The sequence below is a fragment of the Branchiostoma belcheri genome, unplaced genomic scaffold (assembly GCF_001625305.1).
Source record: "Branchiostoma belcheri isolate BF01 breed outbred unplaced genomic scaffold, Haploidv18h27 scaffold312, whole genome shotgun sequence".
Classification (NCBI taxonomy): Eukaryota; Metazoa; Chordata; class Leptocardii; order Amphioxiformes; family Branchiostomatidae; genus Branchiostoma; species Branchiostoma belcheri.
In genome coordinates this window covers 51627-63660 of record NW_017803924.1, presented here as the reverse complement: position 1 = coordinate 63660, position 12034 = coordinate 51627, and the positions used below count along the sequence as shown (strand labels likewise).

General features: G+C 41.1%; 1 protein-coding gene and 1 long non-coding RNA gene across 2 annotated transcripts in view; both read right to left on the bottom strand.

The window, feature by feature from the left end:
* Positions 1 to 4143: 4143 nt before the first annotated feature.
* On the bottom strand, positions 4144 to 11456 carry LOC109474721 (probable peptide/nitrate transporter At3g43790). Its single transcript, XM_019775084.1, has 10 exons — positions 11425 to 11456; positions 11212 to 11271; positions 9027 to 9114; positions 8410 to 8481; positions 7839 to 7971; positions 6974 to 7069; positions 6530 to 6633; positions 5595 to 5705; positions 4500 to 4903; positions 4144 to 4222 (listed from the first exon to the last, which is right to left on the bottom strand). The coding sequence occupies exons 2-10, from the start codon at positions 11229 to 11231 to the stop codon at positions 4144 to 4146; spliced, it is 1107 nt and encodes a 368-aa protein (XP_019630643.1). The 5' UTR covers positions 11232 to 11271; positions 11425 to 11456.
* A 435-nt stretch (positions 11457 to 11891) lies between these two features.
* The window catches only part of LOC109474724, a 1854-nt gene continuing 1711 nt past the window's right edge, over positions 11892 to 12034 (bottom strand). Inside the window, exon 3 of the long non-coding RNA XR_002140496.1 lies at positions 11892 to 11953. This is a non-coding gene — a long non-coding RNA (uncharacterized LOC109474724). The remainder of the gene's footprint in view (positions 11954 to 12034) is intronic.

The window sequence follows — 12034 nt, the reverse complement described above, 5'->3', positions numbered from 1 at the left end:
GTGATGTGTCTGAGTCCATTTATGTGAATAACCTTTGTGTTAACAAATGGACAACTCACAGCGTCCCCACGCCTGGTAAAATACTGAAATCCAGCAAAACAAGTCAACCCTCATGACATTAATTGTGGATTTTGGATACATTTACAAAGAGTAAGGTTATGTTGGAGTTAAAGTGCGGTTTTATTTCACTCAGTGAGCGACAAGTTGTGTAATTCTAGAACGAATAAAGCCATGTAATCATGACGAATTAGAATTATGAAGATCATTTGTCTGCCTTGAAATAAATACATTCACACAATCAGAAACATCCTATCATCCAAGTGTTCAGACTGCACAGGCGATTTAACTTTAAAACCTATAATATAAAAACAAGATCGTTGTAGTATTGAACGCGATCACGTGATTATATGACTGACGACCAATCCTACCTCGCTCTCACCGGGACCAGCCAATAAGAGACGCGATGCTTTGTTTTGGTGGGTCGTTTGAATCTTGCTTTGTCACAACGACGGTTTGCTTTTTCAAAACACGTTTGTCTAGGCTTGCAAAGATCACAAGTATGTTCCTGAACTAAAATGGCGTCAAACATTCCGTTCTGTTACTTCGTTTTCGCAACGGAAGAAATGACTCTACTACACGGGCCGACAATTTGCCGACAACACCGCAACGAACCAGGAAACCGACAGGAGGAAGGGTAAGCTAAAACAAGGATACTATAATTATATATACGGCACTATCGTTACATATATCTTAAACATGTTGTTTAAAAACCTTGGCTAAGTTGTGCCTACGGCAGAAATATTTATTTTGGCAAGAAGTGTACACTATTTTTTTACTGATTAATAACATAGTTTATTATTTCTACTTAGAAGTACATCGATATAGTTTGTATGTTGCTCAGAACATATGTATTTTTTTCAGGCGCGGTTTTGGGATTTGGGATACTTTGAGACGATTTGAAGAAACTTTATCGCCAGGCTGTCGGAGAGCTCAGAAAAGAAAGAAAGAAAAGCGACTGCAGTCACACAGAAGAGGGTGAGTCTATGCAAATGTATATCTTTGCATACGAAAGCCGACAAGGCTCTTGACAATTTGAATTGTTTTCATTACCGAGGGAAATGTTGTGTTTGTATTGTTCCCATGATTAGAATGAAAAGAAACAAGTAGACGATGATGCTTGATGAATGGAGCCTTTTCATCTGGACAAAATTGTTGCTGTCTGACGTTAAAAACATTCGTTAAAAAATGATAAATGACTTCTCCTCGAAATGTGTCAATACAGACGTCCGCATCTTTGCCAGGCTTGTTTATAAAACGTCTAGTACATGTACACGTAACTTCAAATGAAATTCAAAAATGCCTTCGACTTTTAACTTAGATTTTCGTTTTTCCATGTCCTGCAGGCCAGGCTGGAGGCAAACAGGCAGACTGCACACCCAGGCTCAGATCTAAAGGCGAAGGGTGCTGTGTTAAAGCGCCCGCCAGGCTCCGACGACCCAGGCCGGCCCCGCTGCACTCCCGCCCGGGGTGAACCCCGCGCCCAGCACGCCGCTCCGGCCTGACTGCGATCACAACCGACACCAACACCACGCCATTCCGCAGACAGACAGGGGGCAGTTTGTCCTTCCAGGATGAAAACGTTTCGCTATGGTCCCCTGAAGCAAGGGGGGGCGATACCTCCTGGCCTGAAATCTACAACTAAGCCTCATTTTGTAGAGGCGACAACGCAAACTTAACGAAACCGACAGCTTGTCTTTAACGACATTGTAAATTGAATACGTGTTCATGTAATTAATTTCTGAGCAAATGATCTTTTCTTGTAATGACGTGATATTGTTTTCTGCCAAGCCTCATTTAACTTCATGTTAGGTCTGCAATTATGTTTTTGCTACACGTACATGTATTTTGAAGAAGAGGCCTTCTTTGTTTATTGAAAATTTAGTCTTTTGACTGTTTGTGTAAGCGCCATTCACTTTCATGATCTGAGGGCTATTTTCCTCTTTTAACCTGAGGATATGTCAGTATTAGTTACTTTTTGACATTTTTTGCTAAAATGGACTTCTATTTGGAGGTGACTGTGATGAGATGTGATGTTAGTTTACTTCTTAAAGTTAGAGAAATCTGTTAATTACTAGTAATTTCTGAGTTTACACCGGGTCCAACGATTTTAAAAGTCTAGTCCCTGGAAGGCTAGTTCGGGAAAAAGCTATTGTTTCTATGTTTCGGCTACACATTTTTGTAAAGTACCAGGTTATATTATTGTATAGTGTTAGCATAGTGCATAACGTGTATACACTATACATAGAGCGTTATTTTTGTCAGTCTGTAAATGGCGATCCTGTTTATACCAATAAAACGATGAATGAAGTATAAACATGTATTACTTTTTTTTATGAATGAAATGTGTTCCTAAAACATCGAAATGTGTCCCGGGAGCGGGGGAAGCGATTTCTCGGGAGCCGGGCAGCGAAGTCCCGGGAGCGGAAGGGGGTTCCCGTAGTGGGTGCAGTGGGGTCCCGAGAACGGGAACAGCAGGGCCCCGGGATTGGGAGCAACGGGTCCCGGGAACGGGAGCAACCGGTCCCGAGAGCGGGGCGGGTTTTGGCCGGGGGGGGGGGGTAGTACCGGCATGTCCGACCCGTACACGGCGAATTTCCGCTGCCGTGTGGAGAATAATTAGGTGATAATTGCCGCTAAATTATGCATATTCCAGCAACGCACGGAGCGGTGCACGGCCATTTCCTGCCGTGTACGGGGATGTACAGGGATCGTGTCCGGGCATATAACGTCCAGTACACGACCTGCACACAAAAAGTGGTTCATTTCCGGGAGTGTACAGGACATGTACGGGACTGGACACGTTTCGTGTGCAGGTCGGAAACCCCCGGGTTCTACCGGAAACCTAAAATATCCGGGAAAGTGTGCGGCAATTTCTCACACGGAAACGAGGGATTTTATGCGGTGTGATATTCGAAGGCAAGACTGTTTCTTGTTCTTATCTGGGCTGGTATCAGATACTTAGTGGCTGGTACGTCCACCAGTTTATTAGCCATTTTGTACATCGAAATACATACAAAAATATCCAAGCAGAACACTTTCAAATACTTGATATAACGCAGGAATAAACATATTGTACTATAGTGGATCAAATATGTAGTTACGTTTCTATGTGATCAAAGAATAGAGAGGAAACATTGTTTAACTATATGATGATAAAACGGTTAGAGTATTGTTGTAATGCATAGATCGTTTAGGACTCCGTTTTGGTGTTTAATACTGTGTTTTATATAATCTAGGCCACATATAGTCACTTGTGCATTTAGCCCATCTGTTCAGGAATATGTAATAAAGGTTATTTTATTCCCATAAACGTCAATACATTTGTAACGCTGAAGTTGTGGACAGTAAAATCCTCGGTTCCTAGTGAATTCTTTCATCAGTGACAACTTTGGAAGGATAAGGATACTAACCTCCAAATTTTCGATGGCTATCAGTCCATCTTGTTCACGGAGTGGCCTAATCTCGCGAGAGCGCGAGACTAGGCCCGAGACTTGCATCGGTCTGTCGGGTCCCACCCCCCGTCGCCTCCCTCCGAAGTAAGGGTAAGTAAGTCTTGGGGAGCTCCCAACCTTCTGTCCGGTTTAGCTTGGCACCTTCCAACTGTATGTGCACCGCTTCCTTAATCTTCCTATGTGGGTTACGAGACTCTTGATCTATGATTTCAATAATGTCAGAGATGGGCCTGGTAGTGATGTTGTGACCAGCCTGGAGTTGGTGTTGACTTAACGCAGATTTGCAGTCTTTCTGGTGTAATGACTTTTGGTGTTCAGAAGTCCTTTCCCCCAGTGACTTACTTACCCTTACTTCGGAGGGAGGCGACGGGGGGTGGGACCCGACAGACCGATGCAAGTCTCGGGCCTAGTCTCGCGCTCTCGCGAGATTAGGCCACTCCGTGAACAAGATGGACTGATAGCCATCGAAAATTTGGAGGTTAGTATCCTTATCCTTCCAAAGTTGTCACTGATGAAAGAATTCACTAGGAACTGTATCTATACGTGACAAATGAATCTCTTCAACAGTAAAATCCTCATTCTTATTGACGCGAGACTGCAGCTGAAGAAATCTCTCGTGTCTTCATGTATGTTAATCTTTAACAAGAGGTATGTTACTCACCACACCGGAGTTTCCTACCAGAACCATGCTGGCCAGGAATGAAAATGAGCTGAAAAGCGGAGGAAAGACATTTGTATCAATATTTACAGAGGAACTAGCTACAGTTCAGGGGAAGCATTAAATTTATCTAGCGAGGACTGAGCACAAAAAAAAATAAATGGCTCACATGTTCTAAAGGTGATACCTAGCCTTGGAAGAGATCAAAGTGCTTCTTCTCTATGCCCAACATCATTGTAAAAACTGATACATAGCAAAACTGTAGAATAACTATAGAATGTATAGACACAGAGTCTACTAAACAACAATAGCAATGATTAATATCTTACCGTCCCTGTTCCATCAACAACACCACAGACAGCAGTGGACCCCAGACCCAGGGGAGCGGGTTTGATACCGGGGGTTGGGAGGTCTCTCTCTTGTGCCCCTCTAGGCGACACTGGCCGATGAGTGGTCTCTCGACTGTCGCGTTTATTTCTGCCGCTGTCTGTGTGTAACCTTCCGTCATCACTCGCGGATACGTCGTCGAGGAACATTCAGCTGTGGTGAAGTTCTGTATCAAATCGCTAGAGTGCGCTGTTTGGTTTGAGACATTGCGACTCGTCATGGCCTCTAGTCCTGAGATGCTGGCCATTGACGGGAGCAAGGAGATCCCCACGGCGTAAAGAAAAAGTCCGGTCATGAACAACGTCTTGTAGCTGATCTTGGACGCGATGTAAGGGGTTAGCGTTGCCTTAAGTAGAGAGAATCACAGAAGAAACCAATCTTAATTTTGTCTAAACCGTCACAATATGTAAGTAGTAGTAGGTTTTTCTCTTGGTTTATCTATTATGTAAAATATGTTGTTATCACAAATAACGTCCCATGTGCCCTAAGAGGCTTCGTTTATCCAGCCTTTCATTCATTCATTCATTCATTCATTCATTCATTCATTCATTCATTCATTCATTCATTCATTCATTCATTCATTCATTCATTCATTCATTCATTCATTCATTCATTCATTCATTCATTCATTCATTCATTCATTCATTCATTCATGTTAAGTGTTAAATCATCACGAGCTACTACCCAATACAATTTCCAAGCAGAGATTGCTGGGAATGACTGGCACCTTATTCTATGCAACGTTTTCTACGTAAATAAGAGGGAAAGCTACCATAAATAAAGTAAATTTATAGTACTAACCATCGCGTGGTCCAGGGCCCAAAAAAAGGTCTACTGAGCTTATTCTTACTAACATTCTTTCTCACATTCATATTTATATATACAATGGTGAATGACGTCTAGTCTAGGTCTTTGACCTAATTTGGTTGGAGAAGAAGAGGAAACTGAGCAAAAATAGTATGTTTTATGAAAACATACTGTTTTTGCTCAGTTTGTTCTTCTTATGCTTCTTTTCCTTGGAAGATAAACACGGATACCTTTGTGACGGTCCCGTAGACAGCGATAGTGGTGAGGACGATGGAAACCTCTGCAGGACCGAAGTTGTAGCCGCCAAGTCCGGGGTCAGACACCAGGAGGAGGGGTAACAACTGCAGGGTGGGAACATAACGGTGTCACGATTCGCTGGTCAATTAATAAATAGTTTTTTTTTTTCACAATAACATGTTTAACAAGAGCCGACAAGACCATCTATCACTTATATCAGGCCTATAATGACTGGTTCACCGTGCACTGAAGCTAGGTGTTACATGGTTCACCGTGCACTGAAGCTAGGTGTTACATGGTTCACCGTGCACTGAAGCTAGGTGTTACATGGTTAAGCGTGCACTAAAGCTAGGTGTTACATGGTTCCCCATGCCCTGAAGCTAGGTATTACTGTAATAATTCAGTCCAAAGTAAACAAGTGAAACTATTGTGACCTACACTGTAGATACTAGAATGTGTGATTGTTACAACAAGGCTTGAGTGTGACACACGGTCACCGAATCGTCAGCTCAATCAAGCTATAGTGGTGGATAAACATCGTGAAATATCATCGTGTGAACATGCATTTTGGCAGGTAGGCCAGACACTCCGAGCAACATGTTAAGTGAATCCACATGTGAGTTTCCCTACACTGTGTGTGAATTCCATGGAATTCGCCTGATAACTGCCATCATAAGGCTACAACGTTAGGGATAGCAAGTTCATGCCAGAGGGCTAAATGCAAACTGATATTAATAAGGGCAATGAGTGAAGAATGTATTGAAAAATGGTATTGAACCATATAGACACATGACGTTCTACTTTCTTAATCTAACTTTGTATCTGGAGTGATTCCACACTCGTTTTTTCTTACATTGTGTTCTATGGAATTCGAAACTTGTCAGCAAATCCTACAGGATTGAGACTAGACTAGCGCTCTCGCTCGTACCGTGTAGTTGGTGCAGATACTCGCCAGCGCGTAGACAGCGTACAACGCACAGGGGATCAGCACCAGTCTGTCCCGTAGGATGCCCATGATGGACTCCTTTGGTCCTGTCGGGGACAAAATTCAACCTTTCACACTTTGTTTCAATGTAAAACTTTTGTTCCAACACTAAAGTTAAATACTCTCATCTAGAGCTCACGACCAGTCACTCTGGTCTTCCTCAGTAGACTTACCCAGTGAGGCTTGTCACGTGGCTTCTCTGAAGTGTGACGTCAACACTGGGTCAAAGGTATCCGGTTTCATACTTTGGAGAAGCCACGTGACGATTCACCGGGTCAGCCTTAGTAAGACCACGGGGACTGTTAGAACGAATAGAAAGATTTTTAAAAAGTTTAATACTAGCATTATATGTTTGACATAACTTGTAGCCGAAGCAAGTTTACTCACGTTTTTCATCGTCGTCTTCGGCAGATACTTCAGATAGATCAATGTACTCATCTTTGGGGGTTTTACCCCGAGATTCGGTCAAAAGAATGCAGCCAACTGTGTAAAAAAAGTTCATACGACTAAATATCAGGTATTTTTGTAATACCTTAAGGCCACACCAATTTAATTTCTTGGTTGACGAAATCGTCCGCTTCATTTTTTCTCATTTGCAAAAAAGAAAAAAAATCAGAATCAACTGCAAAATGTTCATATTTTGCCCTGAACAGTTGAAAACAGTACTTCCTAGTTCTTCCTAGTTTTAACAGTTATTCCATCTTTCAATGCAGTGGTAACATTAAAAGTTCAAAATTTATTGTTTGAATTTGGAACCAGCACGGTGTGTTGACTTCATGGCTCCTAGCGTACCATTTTGGGCCATATAAGGATGCCTAGGCCTGTTTTTATTTTTATTTTTTTCGCCCGCTCCATTATTTTTCTAGAAAAATCCGTTCAACCAAGAAATTAAATTGGTGTGGCCTAATGATCGGACACAAGGAATCTAGATGGCAACACTTTTTAAAACCGTGCTTTAAGACAATCAAATACACTTTTGTAAAGTAAAGTACACTTCTGTGCAAAGTGAAACCTCTGTCACGAATTTAGCCCATCAGATCCCGAACACTAGACGAACGCAATGGTCAGAAGTAGGCCAGTACAGAGTCGGTTCTTGTTCGGTCAATTTAGCTGTTCATAGTAATCCACTGCAAAAGGCTAGATTTTCCAAAATAGTGAAAAAAAAAACATTCGGGGGTCGGTCGGGAGGTTCAATCAAAGTTTGCTGACCAATCAAATACAACGAAGACGTGCACGTCATGCTCAGACTGACCTATCAGAATGCAAAATTGTAAACACGCCACTACTGCGCAGGGCAGCAGGTACGGGAACTGCCTGAAGATCGGGATGTCGAAAGTCTGGAATCTCGTAGCTGGACAGGCCAAAAATCCACCCAGTGTAGGACCCTGGGGAAGCGTAACGGCATTGGTTAGACGGCTGGGAAAATAAAATACTACCATTTGAACTGCATTGTTACAGCGATTTCACCATCGGAAATGCATTGTTACCGTGACATCCAGCCACAGTACACAGTAAACCAGTCACAAAATGTGACGGACTCGGCTCTTATAAAACGTATGGTTCTTAATGTTACTATTCATTACTAATCTAATGAGACTAATCTAAAGTATCTAATTGCTGAGGTACTGTGTATTTGTTGTATGTATTTTCATGTTTATCCAGGATTACCTGAAAAGCAGACCAAAATGGCCTGAGCTGTATTTACTGGTAAAACAAATAAACTGAAACTGAAAGCATTTAAGGAAACAGTCTACTAGTTGAAAAGACAAGAAGTATGAAAACTATTTTGTGGGATTTTGTGGATAGGGGGATGACATACTCACCACAAATAGGGCCACGTTGTTAGGCACCCAGACAAGAGAAAAGGCCAGTGAATGATACTCCGGTGGGCAAATCTGCAGATAAATAGGATACGGAGGTCGTGTTAGTAGAGATATGTCTAAGACTTGGAGACATTGTTTACAAGTATGGAGGATATATCTATCATGTCTATACTGTCGAATCTGTACCTGCAATCAGAAACAAAATAACACCCATCCTTACATTTAACTGAATTACAACATTGGCAAAAATCCATGCTGCAGAGGACTGCAACAGAAGTCAACAAAAAATTCTGATTCTTACTCAAACCTTTATACTTAACAGTTGCCTAATGATTTATATTGCCATTAGTCTTGTATATACAAACGCTCATTTGTTGTTTTGCCATTGTCATACCTGTATTTTGTATTCTATGTCAGTGGTGTGATTAATATTAGCTTCGGCTAGAGTTTCCACCTCTGTGTCTTGTACCATGTCTTGTACTTTGTTGTTTCAATAAATAAAAAAAGAGGATTGCAGTTATATGAGACTTTCTCAATGTGTAGTTGTGTTGATTATATGATACATGTACGTAGTCTTGTGTCGAACTAAAATCAAGGATGTATATAACTTATTTTACCTCATACAGATACGTCTTGGCCACGACGATGGTGCCGTTTAAAAGCCCTTCTAAAAACAGCACGCACACGGTCCACACGAAGGAGAAACTGGGAGGAAACATCGGTCAGGACATGTTACTATAGTACACCAGCCGATCAGAGATTATGTCCGACATGCAAGAAGATATTGAAGTCGACTTAATGATACCATGCTCAACATATGAAGAAAACAGACTGAAGTTAATGCAATCTATACCTTTCAAAACTAATGTTACATTTCCCCATTCAAAACCAGATATCTTCAACATGCTTCATTCATGCCGTACTCAGATTTTAGTATACGTTGGAAAATTCATATCCGAATCACAAAAGCGACACCATATTGTAAAAAAAACGTACATATCTCATGAAATACAGAATGTAATAATACTCTCCTTACGAAAACCCAACAGATGAGCATTAGTACCATTATGGACTAGTTCTGTTGGAATTATATCTTAGTATAGTTCATGTATCTACCCGTTATTTTTTTCTTTGCCATATATTGTAACAGTACAGTTTTTAAGCAATTAAGTTTATTGATTGATTGTTAGAATGTAGCCTGGTATCTAGTCTATCGTGTTTGGGACAGGTTGAGTTCGGTACTGTATTGTAGTTTGTCCCGTCTGGCTCAAGAAACCGACAGGTAGGACTGTTATGCCCTTACGATCGTGGTGGGACTAAGTGAACCCCTGTCGTGAAAAACTTTTGGGGAACATAGCTGTGTCGGTCGGGGAAGAGCTTCTAGAGCCCCGAAGAGAACCCGCCCCAGGCACTTAGCCTGGGTGCCAGACGCTGGCGTTCATAAGCGATAGATTTTTTTGTGGAAAGAAGCCGCTACTGTATCCGCCGCCCAACAACAGGATGCCCCGAACCATTTATCTTTCACGCCGGACGCCAGCAGATAATTAGAGCCAGGGCGCAAATTCGGGTCGGCGGGGCGTGTGGCTTCTCTGGCCAAAAGGTTATCTCTCACCCGAGGTAGGAGCTGGCACCCAGGGTACGATACACTGGACACCGGGCTAGTTTGATTGAAAGTACACATGATTGTGTTAATGCGATAAATAGATGAATGTTTTAAGGCCATGTTGATTTAATTAAATTGAAGTCACGCCATTGGATTCCCAAAACTGATGAGAGCGTGAGAATAAACTAGAAAGGCCAATATTTGCTTTGGAGCAAATATAGCGATGGGTTCACCACATTTTACGACATGGCAGGGAAAGAATGAGAAACACAAGGGAAAACAATGATTTACATTGATATAACTATAATATGAAGTAACATACAACTAAAACAACAGTTGGATAGCTATTCCCTACTTTATTGGTTAGGATTTTTAATTGCATAATGCAAACTGTTGATTTTCAAAAAAAAAAAACGTTACATGCCCCGCATTCCAATGCTGGAGCAGGAAAGCTTGAAATACCTACCAAAACACTTGAATACAGACATACTGTCAGTATGGAAATGCTCTGTGCAGGTGTTAATCAAGTTAAATCCCAACAGCCAATCAGCAAGAAATGCTCTGTGCAGGTGGAAATGCTCTGTGCAGGTGTTAATCAAGTTAAATCCCAACAGCCAATCAGCAAGAAGAATAGAGGAAAGCTGCATGCCTATTGGTTGATGTCCTGCATTCCATTGTGATGACTCATGCCCAAACGTGGTAAACACGGCACACTAACACAGTAATACTTTGCTATAACACAGCCAAAAAACTCCAATAAAACCATTCTAAAAGCCTGTATCACAAAAAATTTATAAACGCCTAGGGGTATTTGCCCATTGTACCTCCATACCAAATTTCAGGACCTTAGGCCCTAAAATGAAGAAGCTGAATCCATTTAAAGATATGTCAGGAGGAGAAGAAGGAGGAGAATCATCAGCAAAGACAATATGGTTTCACCACAAGTGTGGTGAACCCATAAAAAAAGTTGCCTCTATCATGTTATTGGTTAAATGTAAATAATGTTGCATAATGTGCTATATGTGTAAGTACTTTAAATCCAGGCAGACTAGCTACATACTTGATTTTGCATTACTGTCTTGTGTGTTGCTAATGTAAGTTTAATTTAGCACCTATCATTAAAGTTACGTGGTCATAAAGAAGAAACAAAATTGTAAAAGTACAGACAAGTCCTGTGCCATGAGGTCTGTAGGTCCCACCTGAAGCCCACTAGCACCATGCCGACCAGCAGAGCCGTGGCCGAACTCAGCAGGATGGGTCTGCACAGCAACAGACAGCCGTTAATAGTTTCATCAGGTTGGTAAGTCACTGAATGGGGATACTATTTGGAATACTATCTGATATATAAACAGCAAAATATTCAGTTGATCTGAATTATACATTGTACATAAGTTAAAGGATATTTGTCCTACCTTCTGCCAACAATGTCCGACAGTTTCCCCCACTAAAAAGCAAAATATCTCAATCAATCAATCAATCAATCAATCAATCAATTGTTGGCAGGCTTAAGAAAATCATTCCTGACACAGACCTAAATACAGTCAGTTTATACTATGTTGCTTATCTTATAAAATTTCTTTGACAACAGTAATTTTAAGAGAAGATCTTAAGTAGTGCAATACGATAAACTTTTGACATTGGTGCACTGCTTTGATAAACCAATCAATATGTGTACTTGTTTTCTATGTCATATCACTGCTATCACCTTTTTTACCGTAACATTGTATTTATCATTCCTTTTATTATTCTTTGTTTACTTTCAATTGAGAGGAGAGCTATGTACAAGACCTGTTGGTTTCTGCACATTTTTTTTTTAATTTTGCACAATCATTTTATGCACTTATTTTGTTTATTTCAATGAATAGACAAACAAACCTACCACAAGGCACCCGATAAAATTACCAGTAAAAGTCGCACTTGTCAGGAACCCGGTATAATACCCTAGCCGAGAGGGATACAGAGAGATCGTTATAATATTTACAAAGAAATACAAGACGGTGATTGCGACGCACTTAACTTAAT